The 19,283-nt window shown below is 40.2% G+C and overlaps 1 protein-coding gene across 3 annotated transcripts in view; it reads left to right on the plus strand.

The window, feature by feature from the left end:
* ZNF652 (zinc finger protein 652) overlaps window positions 1–15,016 on the plus strand; it is a 57,182-nt gene extending 42,166 nt beyond the window's left edge. For 2 of the 3 annotated variants that reach the window (XM_031469657.2, XM_031469656.2), the window contains one exon: window positions 5,866–15,016. In XM_031469657.2, coding sequence (XP_031325517.1) covers window positions 5,866–6,377 — 512 coding nt within the window. In that variant the 3' untranslated portion in view covers window positions 6,378–15,016. The remainder of the gene's footprint in view (window positions 1–5,865) is intronic. The other variant, XR_010384651.1, reaches the window with a different exon arrangement.
* Window positions 15,017–19,283: the final 4,267 nt, after the last annotated feature.

Genomic DNA, 19,283 nt, shown 5'->3' on the forward strand with positions numbered 1-19,283 from the left:
CTCTTTCTCTCCCATCCTCCCTCTCTCCTTCTCCTGCATTTCTTTCTCTTTCTTCCTTCCCCTTTGTCCTTTGTTTCTTCAGACCCTTAAATGTCCATAATAGGAAACCAAAGTGTGTATTCCATGATTAACGTATTCGTTGAATAAAATTTTATGTTGAGTATTCTTCTTTGACCAGATAGGTAAGCTAAACATTTCCCATTTCTTCTAAAGGAATACAGCCATCTAAATTCACTTAAATTTTTATTCTTTTCATTAAAAGAGTAGACAGACTTATTAAAGTGTATTAGAAAATATGAAAATTGAAATGATCTATAATCTTATCACTGAGAGATCACTACTGTTAACATTTAGACATGCATTTAAAAATACCTTTGTTTCTTAATACACATATAGATAAATAACATGCATAAGTATTTGTGCTCAGATATATAGTAATAAAACAAAAACTGGATCTTTACACTCTATTATAACCTTTTTATTTTACTGTATTGTGTCATTAACAGCAGTATCATTTTAATGGTTGTGTAATATTCCTTCTTATAAATTTGCTATAGTAGTAGCCATCATTTATTATGCACATATATGCCAGGTCTTTACATTATCTCATTTAATCAATATAACCTTCCAGTAATCCTCTAAAGTAAAGGATGTAATCTCCATTTTATTTAGCCAGTTCCCGATTAGACATTTAGGTTATTTCTACTTCCAATTGTTCTACTATTATAAATAATACTATAATAAACAACTTCATGGCTAACACATCCAGACTTGGTGGTGTGTATTGCAAAATAGCTATCTACATACACTCTTACCAGCTGTGCATGAAAATACCCATTTTTCCAACCCTTTCCAATGCTAAATAAAATCATTGTTGATTTCATAGGTGGAAAATGGTTTCTTATTGTATTAATTTGCACTTAATTGCTAAGACTGAATTTTTTTCATAGGCTCATTGGTTATCAGTATATTTTTTGAATTGCTTGTGCTTTTTCTGTATTATTCTTTCCATTGCAGTGTTTGACTTTTTCTTATTGTTTATGATAGTTCTTTATATAATAGCTCTTTGTATATTTTATATATACTAGACCACGTTTAACACTAATATTAAAATATTTTCCCCTGGTTTGTCATCTGCCTTTTAATATTGTTTGTAATACTCAAGCTGGGAAAACAGCTGGATGGTGGAGTTGGACAAACCTGGCTCTGCCACTCACCAGCAGTGTGCCCTTATGCGATCTCTGTAGGTCTCTGGCTCCTTGGTATTAAATAAGGATGACAGTAGTACCTGAGAAGGTCTAAGGAGGAGGATTAGCTTTAAAGAAGAAAAGAGCTAGCTCTTTTAAGGCTAGGTAAGATCACGCTTAGAGTATCTTTTGGTGGGGATTAAGGCCACTGTAGGAACTGATACTGACTGGACTGTCTCTTTGCAGTTAAAGAGAAGGGAGGCAGAGCTTATCTAGGGAAGCTGACCTGCCCTCAGGCAGGGTTTCCTAGCATGGTGTGCTCATGGAGGGAGTTCAGTGTAGAATAACTGCTGATTCTCCTTGTACCGGACACAGTGCTAAGTGCCTAGGGACACAGGATGAATTAAGACCTGTTTATGTACCAGATACTGTTCTAAGCACTTTCCTCAAAATTTTAACTTATCACAGTAACCTATTATTATAATCTTCATTTTTCAGGTGAGGCTCAGAGAGTAAATAACTTTTCCAAGGCAGTCTGATGCCAGAAATACATACTTAGTTATTCAGATATAAATTTAATGTAGCAAGTAATAAAATGGAGGGATACACAGAACATCATGAGGGCAAAAAACACCATCCCACAGTCTGGTTCTCAGCTTCCAGAATTTGTCAGTGTACTCAGGCAGATCAGGATCAGAGGGATTGATCTGTGCTAAGTAGTCTTAATGATATGTAAATAAAATTGCTAATTTACAGTGAAAAGGCTGAGTGACAAGTGGTTCAGAACTCTTAGGTTCTTTGGTCAGAATATCCTTTGCCTAGAAAAAATTTATATTAGAAGCTAGATTATAATCACAAGATTGTCAGGGGCAGGAAATTACAGCAAAGGAAGGTAATCAAATGATCTTAATAATGATATCATCCTTCATTGAATCCAATAAGCCATCAGTTGTAAGACAAATCTGATTTATATATCGCTAAGAAAATGCTGCAGATTAAACAATGACATGCCATCGATTGTTATGGTATATGTCAGTTTCACAGATGTTAGTATATGGGGAGAAGGGCAAGTCTTAGAATCAACTAATATTTATTTATAAATATCAATTAAAAATTTACTTAGTGGGGCTACTGTAGTGAAAAAGATCAAAACTGTCCCTAGGTTCACAGTGCTTATAGTCAGATTGGGGTGATAGGCAAGGCATAATGATAGTTTGACGATGAGCGCATAGTCAGTACATGGGACCAAATGAAACTGGCTAGAGTTCGATGGATTGTGGGGTGAGGAGAGGCAAGGAGTATGATAAGACATGATATGGAGAGCAGTAAGCAGGTACCGGATCACAGAAAAAAACCGTACGTCATGTAGAAAAGCTTGAGCTTTATTCTAAGGACAGTGGGAAGTTCTTACACGGTTTTAAGCAGAGTTTGACACAACTATCTGAAAGCTCTGGCTCTAGTGTGGAGGGATTGGAGGGTGGGGAGCAAGAATAGAGATGGTGAAACCAGTCAGGTGGATATCACCGTAATCCTGGTGAATGACTGTGATGTCATAGTAGGCTAGCTACATAGATGCACAGATTTCTGATGCTGCTCAAGGATATTCATAAGCAGATTGAAATGCTTGTGTGTACTGGCCAGATCACTTTTTCCTTGAGCAGTGCAAAAGACAGCTAACTAGCCAAATTCTTGCTCTTTTCTATCTTCCCTGCAGACTCTATCTTCATTTATAATGTGCATTCTTTATGCTCAATACAGTACTATTTGTTCAATTAGGTTAGCTTTATCTATATGTAACAGATAGGTCATATCATAACATGTATTGGTATATGTGCTTTCTAGTTCAACCTTTATGGACTTAGCTGTCAGTACATCCCCCAGCCACCGGTTTACTAGTGCTTCCTTAAAGTGGGACATTGTACACATGGGTGATTTCAAATGTTACATTTTGATTTTTCCTTGTTTCAGCCTCATTGTAATTTTACCTTGAGGTTTTAGGGAAACCTTACCATCAGACTTTAGCACAATTAGAAGATGGGCCTAATGAATATCAGAGCTAGAGTTGGGTGGAATTGTGGGTTTGTGTCTGGAACAACAAATGTGGACAATTTGGTAGGACATCAGGAAATGAATAAAAGATTATTAAGCAGTTAATGGGACCCATTTAAATTTGAATACATGGATTTGTGGTAGGCCAGTTCTAAGTGTTTGATCTTTCTGTGACAAGTCATTACAGCCTTGAAGACTATGAATGAGAGGCGATTAGAGAGGTCCAGGGTTGGATCCAGGTTTGAGCACATGACAAAGTTACACGTCCATACATTCAGTAAACTTTCAATGAAAACATGCTGTTCGCAAATAAAGTATCTAGTGAATCTGAGAGGTGATTCTGAATCAAGTGGAGCGTGTTTGCTTGTATTAGACTAGTAATTCAAAGATTAGGTCCTTGGCTCTGGTTCTGTATGACTTAGGAGTGAAGAATTGTAACTCTGCAGAGTCAAGGAAGGGGAGTCCAGGGGGTTGACTGGTATCAAATAGGTGATACTTTTGAAATATTTTATTGTACAAATAAATCATGTTTATTTTAGAAAACAAGACGTACATATGAGCATAAAAAGTAAAGTAAAACACTCATCATCCCCTTGTCTAGAGACGATCACTGTCGACTGATTTTGTTTCACGTTTTCCTGTACATATTTTTCATTGAAAATGGATAATACTATGCATACATTTTTCATATCTTGCTTGTTTTACTTAATAGACTATAGTTTAGACTTTTCTAGTTAATAGTTTACAGATTTTCATGTTAATAATTACATTTCTATACTTTTATAATACTGTTTTTAACAACACTCTCCATTAGATGAGTATACCAAATTTAATCAATTCCATTTGCCATAGAATTTGAATTTTTTAAGGTAATTGGAAGAAATGCATTTAAAGAGAAGGAAAACAAGAGGGGTCAGAATTTACCTAGAAAGATGACTGTGAATCCCAGGGAAGAGCCTAACAGTAGCAGTGATTGAATAATGAATGAAAAGGAGGAAGATAAAAGAAATATGCTAGCAGATAATACTGGTGATTGCAGAGAAAACTGATCCTTCCTGACTGTTCAATTCAGTCTCTTAGGAAAGTGAGGGAAGTTCTGGTTTCTGTGGTAGGAGGGCAGCAGGAAATGTCAGTTTTCAAAGGCAGAGATAAGAAATAAGGACTACAAGATGCTTGCTCCTAGTATTAGAAGGGGTCCCAAAGTGGAGGAAAACAGTAAGAAACTAACATTTCTTTGTGTGTGCAGGAATGCACACAGCATTGAGGTGTAAAGGACTCTGGTTTACTGTCTGGAGCTGGTGGCAGTTTTAAATCCTGGCTCTCCACTAGCTGTAGAACCTTAAGCAAGTTTCTTAGTTTCCTTATCAGTAAAATAGGGATAATAACATACCTACTTCAAAGGGCTGTGAGGGCCACCAAAGGTTAATAAGGTATGAAGTGATTAGAACAGTGGCAAGCACTCAGTACGATTCAGTACACGGTAACTCTTATTTATACAGACTATAACAAGGGCACCTGTTAAAAGAAAGGGAGCAGTAATTAAAGTGAGAACAAACTCTTGTAGCCAGAGTTCCAGTAAAGATACGAGCTGCATGCATTGAGAATTGATGAAGGAATTGATAAATACAAGCATATGGTCACTGAAGCATGTGTTCATGGGTACTGCACCTCACCACGGCATTCCATGTGAAGTGATTATGGACACATATGTTCAAAATCACTGTTTCTCCCCTATAGCCCGGGGAGAGAGGCAGGGAGGTATAGCATGAAGCTAAACACTAAGTCCAAAGGAAAGAGAATCTTAAAAATTAAGCACTTAGAATCCAAACCTAATTTCCTCCCTAGATGCCCTTAGAACTGTGAGTTTGTTTCCTGTTTGGCTCAGTGGCCCAGTAATTCTCAGCCAGGAACAGTAGCCTGCTTCTCAACACTCCCCACACCCGTGGGCATTTGGAAATCGTGTGGGGACATTCTTGATTGTCAGAATTTCTTGGGGACATTTAGTAATCTGGCTCCAGGACCACTAAGTGCTCTTCAGATAGGCAGATAGTCCCACGTTCCGGAGGACTGCCTGCAGAGAAACACTGCAGTGTGAAATTCCGGTGGTAGGGTGAGTCAATCCACTGTCTCCCCAGTCCAGCCCCAAAAAGTAAGCACATGCTACAGGTTACGTACAAGTAGACATGAAGAGACTTATCTGTTCCACAGGACATTTTGAGCAAAGTCCTACCTGGGGTTGGAATGTCAGAAATCGCTGACAGATTACTTGCCTGTGTTTAGAGGCAGAGATTCATCTGTGGTCTTAGTTCTCTTGAGCACAGGAAGCCACCTCAACAGTTCTTCATGTAGGATGTGAGGGATCCCTACTGTAGATGCCTTCTTTTTTCCTTTCCTTTTCTTTTTTTTTAAACCAAGCCCAGATAGTAGGTTGTGTGTAAGTTTTACTTGTATCTGCTCTTTTTTGCTAGGTCCCAACTTTGCGGGACTCTTTTATGACTATTAGAATAGGATATGCTGTGGGGAGAGGAGTGAGAGGTAACTTCCTTTTTAATATGAGGACTAGCATGAGCACATAATTACCGACTACGCTGTTAATCATTTTTTGTGTGTGTGTCTGTGTTCATCTCAGGAGAGAAACCCTTTATCTGTGAAATCTGTGGCAAAAGCTTCACCAGCCGCCCCAACATGAAGAGGCACCGCAGAACTCACACAGGCGAGAAGCCCTACCCCTGTGACGTGTGCGGCCAGCGGTTCCGCTTCTCCAACATGCTGAAGGCCCACAAGGAGAAGTGCTTTCGGGTGACCAGCCCCGTGAATGTGCCGCCTGCTGTCCAGATCCCACTCACCACCTCCCCAGCCACCCCAGTTCCTTCTGTGGTGAACACGCCCACAACCCCAGCCCCTCCAATCAGTATGAACCCTGTAAGCACTCTGCCCCCGCGGCCCATCCCGCACCCCTTCTCACACCTTCACATCCATCCACACCCTCACCACCCACACCACCTTCCTATCCCTCCGGTCCCTCACCTCCCCCCACCTCCAGCTCTCTTTAAGAGCGAGCCTTTAAATAACAGAGGCCAGGGGGAGGACACCTTTCTGCGGCACCTGGCAGAGAAGAACAGTTCAGCACAGCATCATTGACATCCATCTCCTTACGTGTGTTCTCCACGAGTTCTGTGCCCCTGTATGAGTTTGCAGAGAGGGAGTTGGTGAGCATTTCTGTAGCTGTCATACTCTCCTCAGCCTCCATCAAGAGCTTTGTCATTGTCCTGGTGAATCAGCACATCGGAGAGAGTGAACAAGAAGACCTTGAGCTCACGGAGGGAACTGTCATCTAAACCAGGGAACCACCAAACGAAAGCCCAATTTGCTTGCATTTTCTGGTGACTTTTATAAATTTGAGATACTCAGACTTGTGGAATTTTATAATTTCATATCAGCTGATGAGGTATGCTTGCTTTTATATCCTGGACTTCTCCTCAAAGAGGGGACAGGCCTGGTTCCTTTGTACTAATCGGGAAGGCTGTGAGATTAATCCAGAGCATTAATTGTATCACTGTGTATCGTAACAAATTCTTTTCAGCTTTTGGTGCTGGCTTCAGAGTTGAGCTAGCCATGTTTCACAGTATATCAAGCATTATAGAGAAAGACAGAAATTTTCTCCTTTGTGTAGCTCTCCTAACGCACTCTTTATTTTACTACAGAAATTATTTTAGAGTTTTTGTATAGACTTCTTTAGTAGTCTGTTTCTAAAATGAAATGTATTTCAATAAGCGGTGTAATTTTTTCAGTGTAGCTGGACCTATGTTGTAAAATAGAAAAAATTTTTATAATCACCAAAATGTGATTCTTAAAGATGCATATAACTTCTGTAGTTCAAAGTGATTCTTACATCCGTACAACTCAAAGGTGCTTCAGAGACCAGATGTATATGAGAGGGTCTCCAGACCGAGTTACTGCAAAAATGAGGTTTTGCTTTCAGAATTTGGCATAAGTACTTGGTAGTTTTTAAATCTCTGCTTAACACTCAAGGGTCTGTTGGGCTTGTGGACATGCTGTTCCCTCTGAGTTTCATTTGGTTCAGTAGTGTGTTAAATGGAATGATTTGCGGAGGGTTGAGCCTTTTCTGGGAAAGTCATCTCAAGCTTACCTGTTCTGAAAATCTGCGTAAAGCTGTCCACCATCAAGAGGAGGAAGTAGGGGAGGTTGCTTCATCTCAGTCACCTCTAGTTCCCTCAGAACTGTGCTCACGGTCAGCCTTGATGGGATGAGAGTTTGAAGTCTCATAATACACTGCTTGTTTTGAGGTTGCTTTATTTTTCTAGCATTGTTATGTAAAGATGAAATAGTGCACTAAAATCGCAGACATCATGCTGCTGATAGTGGCTGAGAAAGTTGGATGAGAACACAATTGGTAATGACTTTCAAAACATCTCTTCTGTCAATGGGTATATCCACAACTTTGAGCTGTTGTGACATAGTTTAAATTGTAGTGCGGGAGAGAAGACGACGTTTTGCTGCTGTGTTCTCTGCAGGTAATTATGTGATAGCAGCCTTCTTGGTGACAGCCACATCTCTAATTTGGGGCAGGTGACTTTTTCAAGTTTGGGGAACTTCGAAAGAGCACGGTTAATCAGGAGCTTATTATAGGAAAGGCTGAACAGAAGGGCTAACGTATTGGTTATGTTTAGCTGATCACATTTATCCAGACTCAGTATAGCTAAAAATTTTATATTTTTTCATCTCAGTGAACTGAGTTACAAAGCTAGGTCTACTTTCTCTCTCTTCCCTCTTTCAGTTTTTTAACTATGAACTTTCTTCCCTTTTCTTTCCTCAGATTCTTCAGTCTTGGCCTGAATCAGGACCCTGGCTTTTATTTATTTTTTGTTTTTAATATTATATGTGTAGATATACTTCAAGCACTTTTCTGGCTGATTAGCTCTGTGATAGGAAAAAAATGGAACGTTTTCAATTGAGGTTAAGTCCCTATTTTAAAAATATCACATTCTCTATTAGCTCTTTGGTTTAATATTTCCAAGTTTTGGTTTTTTTTCCTTCTGATTATTGCCTTTGTCTTCTATAATGAGCATAGGAAAACTTGGGAATAAGGTAGAAAAGTATCTCAAGACATACTTTTCTTCTTGTTTTTGGATATTACTGCTAAGGAATGTTGTTTTAAATATTTGTATACATTCTTGGAACACCCAAGTACCCAAACCAATAAGGAAAGTGAATTCCTTATTTATGACTGTTATATCTTTAGTGGCTGCCTCCCCTATCTCCCCAAATCTCCTTTGCATTCCATGACAAGTCTGTGGATCTCCACCTTTGTGTGGACATACCATTATTCCACATCCAAGCTTGTAAGTTAAAATGATTTTTTTAAGATGTAAATTTCAGCTTTGTTAACCGGTTACATCTTATTTTTTTCTAACTAAATTCACAGTCTTGGGCAGCAATTCTGAATTCTAGACTTGAGACCATCAAGTCAACCATTTTATGAGGTGTACTATAATTATACACTGGAAAATTCAGGTAGTCATGTTCGGTTTTTCATTCGAGTGAATATAGCCATAAGAAAATACCTGCTACATAGGAAAACCAGTATTAAGCAAATAATCACCACCACCCTTAACAGAAGCAAAAAAATGATTATCTTTTTTAAAAAACCAGCATTGTCACACAATACAATTCTTAGTGAAATGTATTGTGAAACAATCTGGAAACTTCCATTGTTTTTTTCCCCTAGATAAGAATACCTTCCCTGACTTGGGGTTTGTGGTTGTCAGGAAGACTGCTCAGAACATAGTGACTCCTCATCAGTGGCATATTACACATGCCTAGTAAAGTACATTGAGAATATCCATAGCATTAATACTTCTGAATATAAGAACTGCAGGATTAAGCCTTAAACATGTATGTGCATCAGGTTTAACATGCATAAGACTCAAACTCAGGGTTGAAAATTTGATTGGGGTCCTTTACTAAGATAAAAGGTGCATTATGTGGTGTGTTCCCTCCCACATATATAGCCTGGCACCCCGTGACTTCTTCAAAACTTATTACCCACTTGTTATCTTTTTATGAAAAAAAAGAACGATGGAGGAGTTTGAGTTCTCAGCCCTTATCTGTGTTTAAATTTTAAAGACAACAAAGGCCACATTTCAGCATTATATAGATGTTAAATTGAGACTGATTCTCATGACTTAGTTTTACTGTCTTCAAAGGCTTGTATCATTGCTAGGGTTAAGACTTGAGGAAAATTCCCAAGGACTTTCTTGAGTTGATATTGTGGGGGATTTTTGTTGTTGTTCTGTTTTTTTTTGTTTGTTTGTTTGTTTTTGTTTTTTTTTTCATTTTTCTATTCTTCTCATAGCTTTATCAATCAGATATAAACTCTTCCTTAGCCTTAATGGAAGGCTGCTTGTTGCTTTCTCAAACTGAGTCAAGAAAGCTCATAGGAGTTAGATTTTTACATTTGAATGAAAAAAATGAGATGAACAGTTTAAAGGCATGTGGCTTCATTTCCACATATAACTGTGATTTGATTCTTATTTTTAGCAAGCAGGGAAGTCTCCATATAAAACTTTACGGTAGTTCAATGTAACCTTTGCAGATCAGTTACGTATACTTTTACAGCTTACCATTTACATTAAGCATTCTAAATTAATGATTGGACATTATCATAGTTGTACCATCTTTTTTAAAACTACATTTGTTGGAAATACCTTTTCATTGTGGTTAGAATGCTCCCTATAATTGGATTGTCCCTCATATACTAACTGAAGGCAAAATACCCTGAAGAGATGCTTGTAAACTTTTAATTTTCTGCTGCTTAAAATATTTTTTCAGTTCTCATGCTTGTTGAATAGATATGTATGTTCAGCTTAATTTTTATTTCACTGGAAGTTTTGAATTTTAAGAAGATCAAGCAGAAATAGAAATCCATTACAGATGTATATATATTTACTCCATCTTGCAGATTTCAGTTAGTGAAACAGAATGGTAGGTGGGGTTAGAAAGAAAAGAAAAGAAAAGAAAACGGAAGTTAGAGAACTCTTCTGTTTGAGCTACTGTAAAGAAGAGACAGCTCTCATTATGTTGCTGATCCACATGGTGACCATTTCCATGCTGTTCTACACTGTATGTATGGGAAGTATTTAATGAGAAAGGGAGCGAGTTACATTTAAGAGTTTTATCAGCTTCTCCCATTACAAAAGTCACCTCACTTGGAATTCTTCAGACCATAAAATTGAGCAAGTAAATGTTGGGTTTTAATTTTCCTTTGAGTAAACAAGATAGGAAATTTCCCAAAAGATCGTTTTTCCAGGAATGAAAGGTCTTTAGCCATTAGAGATGGTGGCGTCATTATGTACTGGCAACACCCTAGCTATCACGCTTCTGTCATCTGTAGCGTTTATAACAAATAACAATGACCTTCCAACCCCGGACACTACCTCGATAAAGCAAACCAGAGATCCTCTCTCCGCTTTCTATGGAAGCCATAAAAGTTGCCATCAATATATCTACTTTCATAGTTCTGTACTTTTATACTCTCTAGACTTTTTATAGACTTTATGAGCAGAGCTTTTTGTCTTAGAGGATAGGTTTTGCAAGATTCAAAGGAAACTCAAACTCCTTGGCTGTCCTAACTTTGAAGCTTTAGCTTCAGTAAATTTATTTAAAGAACTAGATAATGTACCATTTATCAAATTCTTCATTTAAGTCAAAGCTATTTTGCAGAGTTATATAACCAGAAAACACTTCTCTTTCTTATTCCCTAAGTAGACGCTATGTTGTTGTAAGAAACTACTTTCAAAGTGGATTTCTACCTTGTTAGACTCTGCATATAACTTGGTAATATATGTATTGTCACAATGTTCCTGGAGTTGTTTTTATTTCCCTGTGACAGGTCAGTGAGTGTGCATCTCTCTCTAATCCTCTGTTCCCTCACTGCAGCTTCAGTCTCTCTCACTCTGTTCTTGAGTGCCTTCAGAAAGCCAGCATCCTGGAACATTCTTTCCCCAATCTAAATCCTACCTCTGATGATTTCATTCTCCATGAGTACTGGAGTTCACCCTTAGTTCAACTGAGTTGCCTCTACAAACTAGCTAAAACCTTGGGTGCGAATTTTTTATGTATTTCTGTTTTGTTCCCCCTACATTTTAAACTTTTATCTATATCTTATTTCTTCACATACTGCATCTCTAATGATGAAAGATTTTATCCTTATCTTACTCCTCATTTTCTTTTCTTTCACTAGAAAGTAGATGTCCCTTTAAAACTAAAGGTCATTGAGTATCTTTTGAGCATCTTTTTCTCATCTTAGTCTTCCTGAATGCCTCCTCTTTTTGATTAAAGGATCCTGAATGCTGCTGTTGCTATGCCATATTCCTGTACGCCCTCTCTCTTCCAGAAACATTTTGCAAAGTTGTACCCATAATTTAATTTTAGTCAAATTAATTTAAAATTGCTCTCTGGGTTTATCAAAAGCCCTTTATTGATTTTTTGATCTGCCTCTCTCCTGTCCCTCAAAAATTTCCAGTTACTTTTTTTCTACTTGTTCTTTATCTAATTTTTTTAAAAATACGGTTGACACGTAATATATGAAGGATGTAATAAAAAGGGGCTTGCAGTATGTTCTCCATGTGGCACCTTACTGATAAAACATTTTAGCAGTTGGCTCATTTTTCACAGTCAAAACTGAAGTTTGTGCTTTGTACAGGTCTCTTGCTCCCTTTCAGTTCTTCTCCAAAACCGAAAACAAATAGAACTCTTTAAAGTGAGGAAATTAGATTGCTTTTTTAAAAAGTGAATGAAAGCTATAGAGCTGAGTGTTTTGGCCTTAGTCAAAATCTTTCCTTTCTGATTAAAAATGCCATGCCTCTTTCCTCAAAGTTAATAATACTAGTACTCAGGTTTTCAGGACTAACTAATAACCACAAAAAGTGGGAGTCTAAGAAGGCAGCTGTTAATAAATTCTTAATCCTTTCTGTCTGGCGACAGTATATTTTTGGTGGGACAGTGCAAAATTGTGAGAATGCTTATGTTTGATAATGAATAAATTCAAGACATTTGAAGACTTCATTGGCTATTTGGAATGGACTAGTTTACAAAATGCAAAAGATAAATTTCTACAGAAAGAAGTGACAAGAGTTTCTTGTTGTTTTAAATAGTTTACGCTTTAATTTGCCTTGATAGTCCCCATTATTGATGTAGAATTTTGCCTCTTTTCGGTAGTAGCTGGCTACTTTAAATAACCACTTTGAAATCTGTGGCTTTTCTCTTCAGAATCTCAGGTGGTACAGCAGTGGAGAGCGGTGGTGGGCTCACACCTGGGAAGCCACATCCCTGAGACAGACTGTTGGCTTGTTTCATGTCTTTGTACAATGGAGACGTTTCGCACCAGTGGCAAAGGTGCCCTTGCCCCGAGAAGAATCCCCGCCACGTTCTAGTTTCACACTCTTTGAGCTTCCCTGGTGAGATCAGGGCTGGTAACAGATTACTTGAAAGCGATTTTGGGGATGGGGTCAGAAAAGGGGTAGGAGCTAATAAGTTTTGCTTAGATCTGATACTTGCATTGTTGGTTTTGATCAACTAAAGGGCCTGTGTCTGTAGTGGATGTGCCAAAGAATCAAGTTGTTTCTAAATATCCAGCTCCTCTGAACAAACACAGCTTCCTCCTTACCTGTCTTTTACAGATGGAAAGAGACTGTGTGATCACAAGGAAAGAGACACCAGCCCACATTCTGCATAGGACTTGAGGCTGTGTTTAGTTGTAATCGAAAGTCGGTGGGAAATATTTTATTCTTTTAGAATCTCTAACCTGTCCTAGAAATATCTTTTCTATGTTTGATTATTCAACTCATTATTAGGTTTTATCAAAAGTAAAAAAGGAAGCAACTGTGTGACATAATTTTGGTGTTTACTGCTAAGTTGTATCCCCAGTGGTATATATGCAGCCTCTGAAAATCGGATGAGTTCTCAGTCTTCTTTCAGTTTGCATGTGCATTGTAGTCTGTGCTTGACATGGGCTTTTAGGATTCTGTTCCATCAGCAGTACTGGCTTTGTCCACAAGGGAGCAACAAAATACTTTAGCTTCTTTATTCTCACTTTCTGAAGAAAGAGCCCGCTGTTAAGTCCCTTATAGAATATTTTCTCTTGGCTCAAGACTTCTTTATAGATCTTGATTTTTAAGACACTTTCCCTTATTACTAAGTGCTCAGCCTTCATATGCAAACAAAGATTGATGTGTGGGTCAGAGGTCCTTGTCGGGGTAGGCATCTTAATTAATCTTTCTACATAATGGTGCCCAAGATTGAAAGCAGCCAGGACCTTCCTATGGGGGATTCCTTGTGTGCTAAATGCAGAGCAGGAAGGCGACCCTCTTTCTTTCTTCCAAATCCCACCACCAGCGCAGAACCATCACGTCTCTGAGAAGGACGAGAATGGCAGGGGTAACTCTGGAGTGTGAGTGAGGAAATGCTTCTCAGCCTCTCTGCTCCAGATAGATGTCTGTTACAGCAGGGAGTGCGTCCTCAGGGTCAGCCGCATATCCTGACCTGTGGGAGGGCCCCTTCAGCAGCCAGTCCTCTAGGTTGGAACTCAGTTTGGTTCCCTCTATTGTCAGTTACTTGTCTGAGGGCTCCTAACCCTCATCAGCTCTCTGACCACAGGTTTGTGCTCAGCAGCATCTTCTTCACAAGAAGCAGGTCAGTCATCAACTAAGAAGAAACGCCAGACCCTGGCTACTTAGCCTGTAGAGCTGGGAGGCTTCTGCACCTGGAATGGCCTTCTGAATGGATATCTGCCTGGCTCCTCTTCTCCAGCCAAGTCTGGCCCTGAGCAATACCAGTAGATAGAGGTGTCCACTTGTAACTCCCAACGCTTGACAGAAAAACGAAGCTGAAGCTGTGATCGCTTTAGGTAGCAGGGGGCCAGGTTTAACTTGTTTGTCGTTATTTTTGTTTTCCCCAACAGTACTGAACTCACTTGCACTTTTCCTCATTTCTTAAAGAAAAAAAAATCCAGTTCGCTTGCCAGGAATTGTTCAGCGTTAGGTTTACAAAGCTTGTTGTTGAATGTTGAACATTTGTCCAAAGGAGTTTGACTAAACAGAAGCTGCTTGGGCCCTGTTCTGCCTGCCAGGTCATAAGGATTAAGGCCACGTGGCTGGGGTACTTGTGTCAAGTCCAGAAGAGGGCAGTGTCCCTCTCTACCTCTGTGAGGGCGTTATTGAAGGTCAAGTTGGACTCATGTAGGGCAGGTATCTCTCGTGCTGCAAAGAAGTTTAGAGGAGTCTTTCATTTGGGGAGGGGACAGGTAATAGGACAGGGTCTCTTAAGATGGGAAAGATACTGGGGAGGGGAGAGCTGCTTGGCCCCGGGGAATGGGAGTGAGGTGGAACCGAGCTTCCCCGCTGAATCTCCAAACTCGCCTAGCTTCCCTGAGTCATCGTTACTCCAGCATCCTGTCAGATCCCTCAGCGTACTGATTTTCCCTCTTGTGTTAAACCATACCAATATTAATTTTTTAGCAATTGAAATGCACTTTTTTATTTCAACTCAATCATGATTTTAAGTATATAAAATTTATAGACTGTTAAAACTACTTTTTTGTGTATTTTTTAACCACTTGATGTAGCATTGTCTGTTTTATCCTTACGAGACTCTGGTACAAGGTGTGCCACTTCATGGTATTTCTGAGACGCTGGGCCTTTGGATGTGTACGGTAACCAACTTAATGCTAATGTTCACAGTAAAAAAAGGAAAAAAAAGTAGCCATATCCATTTGTGTGTCTTTCTTCACTTCATTTCTTCCTTATCTTCAGGTGGCAACATTTTGAGGTTTCTTTGCTCAATGAATTGTCTTTTTTCTGTAAAATGAACAGTTCTGACCACTGTTATCAGTTGTCTCCAGTCCCTGTAGTAGGCTGCCCAGCCCACAAACCCTGCTGACCTCTTTATGAAGGACAACGCATTTTCGAGGCTGCTGGCCACAGTTAGGGTGATCAGTTGTCTTTTTTCAGCGCTCCCTGGCTCCGTGCTGATTGATTTCAGTACCACTACTCTATATAGCTGAGCAATAATCTGAACATATCCTAGAAAACAGTATTTGAAAAAAGATCATGACTGGGTTCTGAATCAGTCTGAAGAAAAATCAGCCTGATGGAAACTGCTTACAAAGTACATTCAGTGAAAAGCAGTGATTATGAAATACGGCACTTGGATGAGGCTCCTTTTCTTACCCCTGTTCCCACTCATTAATTCACTCATGTGCTTACTCCACAAATGTTCACTGAGTGTGTAAGATGTGTTGGGCACTGAGCTAGCCACAGGATTCAGCAGTGGACAAGATAGAGTCCCTGCTGTCACAGAGCCTGCGTTCCACTGGAGGAAACCCAACAACAAACGAGTAAATAACTCTCTAATATAATGTCAGGCGGTGCAATCCCGTGTGAGGTTTGCCCTCAGAGCTGTCACTGCAGCCAACTGGAAGATAACTACTCTCTGGTACAACAAGCCTTTCCAGCTCAGGATCCACCCTGTTTTGTTCCATCTAAGGATTCCAGTGAGGGAGTTAAGAGGGAAAGGAAATCTTGTTCAAGGTTCCCTTTGTTTAAAACCTCTTAGAATGGAACAAAACTGCCCAAATCATAGAATTACCATTCTTATTCTTTATCATCTTGTAACTCTGACTAGATACTAACGTTAACACATTTTTTCATGGTTATAAAGTAGATACTTCCCCCATCCCAGTATATACTAAATCAGTGGCTTTCAGAGTTTGGCCGTGACCCATAGTAAGAAATGTATTTTCCCATTACTTGGCTACTCAATATACATATCTATGAGCTTATTTCTATAAGCGAATTAAAAATCCAAGAAAAATACCTTTGTGCTGCACTTTGATACTTTCTGTGTTATTTTTTAAATGCTGATCATGAACTACTAAATTAATTTTAAGTCCCAATGAGTCCTACCTGCAGTTTGAAGAATCCTCTTCTAAAGCAGTGTATATGTATATTATTTTATTCCAACAACAGCCTGAATTCATAATTTCATATAGAATCAGATTGTTTTAACCGAATCTCCCCACATCTATAAGTCTTGTTTCTGTTTCTGCCTGGGTACAAACTCTGAAGCTTCCTGCACAGATAAGCTATTGCTCACTCCAGTGCCCAGCAATGGAGACAGGTCAAATCTCAGGCACACTGCAGTCCTATCTCATGGGGATATCTCTTGGGGACTAAACCACTGTCAGTACCAGCGTAACTAGAACTACTTTATTGCAATTTCAAGGACACCATGGTAAATGGTAACAATAATGATCCTCGGTGAGTCATACCTCCGTGTGTCCAAGCCCGTTTGTAAAGTGTCCTTGCCCCTCCTTCCAATAATCTCCCCGTAAGAGGTGTGGCCGTTCTCAACTCCCTTGAATCTGGGGGCTGGTCTTATGAAGGTAGGGAAATGATGTTGCAAGTTCTGGAGATTCTGCCTCAAGATGTCCTGCGTCTTCGGCCTTTATTTTCTTGGAACATGACTGCCAAGTGAGGAAGCTCAGGCTGGACCACTGAGTGGTGGTGAGAGGGGACGCGGAGAGAGAGGTCCCAGCTGTCCCTGTCAAGGTTGCAGACACATGGGTGAGACCCTTCAGCTCAGCTGAAACTCCCGGGAACTAAATGCATGCTTAAGAATCCAGGTAAGGCCAGGTGAATAACTGCCCAGCAGCCCAAAGTATCACTAGAAGAAGTAAGTTATTATTGTTATAAACTACTAAGATATGGGCTGGTTTGTTACATAGCAATAAGATAACTTGGAAAAGCCCTCAGATTTAGGTCTAACAGTTACTAAGAGCTTATAATTTTGCACAGTTCCTTATGCAAGAAGCTTAACTTTTTTGGCCATAACTGAGTAACAATTTCAGCTCGTTTCTAGGTCCCTGCTACCTCTTATTTCCAATCCATACTCAACAACTATGAACTTGGAAAGGAAGGAGGGTTTTCTCATGTCCACTGCCAATTTCATCAACAACACAACCATTTCAGAATGTGTGCCCAGCGTTGTTCCTGAACTTCCTGAGTTAGGAAGTGCCTGGGTTTAGCGCCCCGAGACTGGTACATCTCACCCCCAATCGCTGCACCTAAAGCATTAGTAGCCCCTATTCAGCTTCAGTCTTTGCAACAACTTTGACCTTCCCAAGATGTTGCTGAGGGAGACAGTACAGTGAAAGAGTTAGAGACATACAGGCTTGTTCACAGACAAACCTGGGCTCAGTCCTGTCCCCACAGTCATTTGTGTGGCTGTGAGCAAGTTATCTAACCACTCTCCGCCTGTTTCCACATCTGCAGAAGAGGATATTAATAGCAACTCCCTTAAGGTCACTGTGAGGATTAAATAAAGCAATGCAGGTAAAATGCACAGCTCAGTGTTTGCCGGGCAGCGTTTGTGACAGGCAGCTCTAAGGTAGCCTCAGTGAGCCCCCACTCCTGGTATTCACACCCTGTACAGTCCTCTCCCCTTTAGTTGGGCTGGATTCAGCGACTTGTTTCTAAGGAATAGAATATGACAGAAGTGATGCAGTGTCACTTCCAAGATTAGTTACAAAAATGACTGTTGGGCATGGTCTCTCCCTCTCCAATCACCAGCTGCCATGTCCCGCAGACACTGAAGGCAGCCTGTGGAGGAACTGGACCGGGAACAGAAGCCTGCCAGCAACCACGTGAGTGACCTTGGAAGTGGATCATCTGAGACTTGTCAACAGCCACATGAGTGAGCCTGGAACTGGGCTCTCCAGCTTTTTTAAAAATTGAAGTACAGTTGATTAACGATGTTGTGTTAGTTTCAGTTGTACAGCAAAGTGATCCAGCCATATATATATGTAATCACAGTAGAGTCTTGAGGTGACTGTAGCCCAAGTCAGTAGCTTGGTGACGATCTCACGAGAGACTAAACCAGAGACCTTTGTCTAAGTGAACCCAGATTCATGACCAACAAACTATGGAATAATGAATGTTTTAAGTTACTAGGTTTGGGGTTAATTTATGCAGCAATAGGCAATTAATTCCAAGTAAAATTGTACCTATTAGCAGACACAGAAAACAATGATTGCAGTGGATGCTGTGGTGTGCTTCCCAGAATCTCCCCCTTCAGGGTCAAGGCCCTCATTTCCCCAGCTGCTCTGGAGTGTTTGTGCCAACAGCTCTCAGCTGAGTCCCTCTCCAGGAATGGCTCTCAGCTGAAGACAGCCACCTCTCCCAAAGTCACACCTCCTTCCCGCCCCAGAGGCAGCCCGCATCCAATGACTGCTTGGGGCAGCAGTATAATGACCTGGATCTGTTGCCTCAAGGTGGGACGGTTTTGAAGAGCTGCCCTCTTCTGAGCTTCCTTGAGACCAGCCGAGGCCCTTGTTGTGACTACATCACAGTTCAACTTTGCTCAGCTTGATCTCTGTCCAGGCCTACTTCCTTGAAAACTTTCCAAGGTTTGATTTTAGGAAACCTGACCTAACACAGTTGGTGCCAGGATTGGCTCGGGGAAGCGGACTCTCAAATGGGAGTTTTGGACCTTTGTTGGGCAGCTAGTGATGAAGGCCCATCACTAGTGATAGGTGGGACAATTGTTCAAACTGTCACTAGTGGTGAACCCACAGAAGGGAATGCACTTGAGGGGTGGGGCAGGGTACAATATCACAGGCTTTTGAGAGGTGGGAGAAGTACTAATTCTAAAGACAGTGGACTCTAAAGGCTATCGGTGAGCGCCACTGATGCATTAGGGAAAGATAATGAATGGCTGAGGGTGTTTAATTACCAATTGAAGGCAAATGTGAAAGCCAGAGGGTCTTGTGTTCTTTAAAATCCCCCTTCATTTGTGATATTAGTTATGCATCAATAGAAAACTAAAACACATGTGGTAGCTGGAAGCGGATGCCCGAACAAATACCTAAAAATATGGGAATGGCTTTGGAACTGGGCAGTGGGGAGAGGCCGGAAGAATTTTGAGGCGCATGATAGAAAAAGCCTAGATTGCCTTGAATCAAATTGTACT

The sequence above is a fragment of the Camelus dromedarius genome, chromosome 16 (genome assembly GCF_036321535.1).
Source record: "Camelus dromedarius isolate mCamDro1 chromosome 16, mCamDro1.pat, whole genome shotgun sequence".
NCBI lineage: Eukaryota > Metazoa > Chordata > Mammalia > Artiodactyla > Camelidae > Camelus > Camelus dromedarius.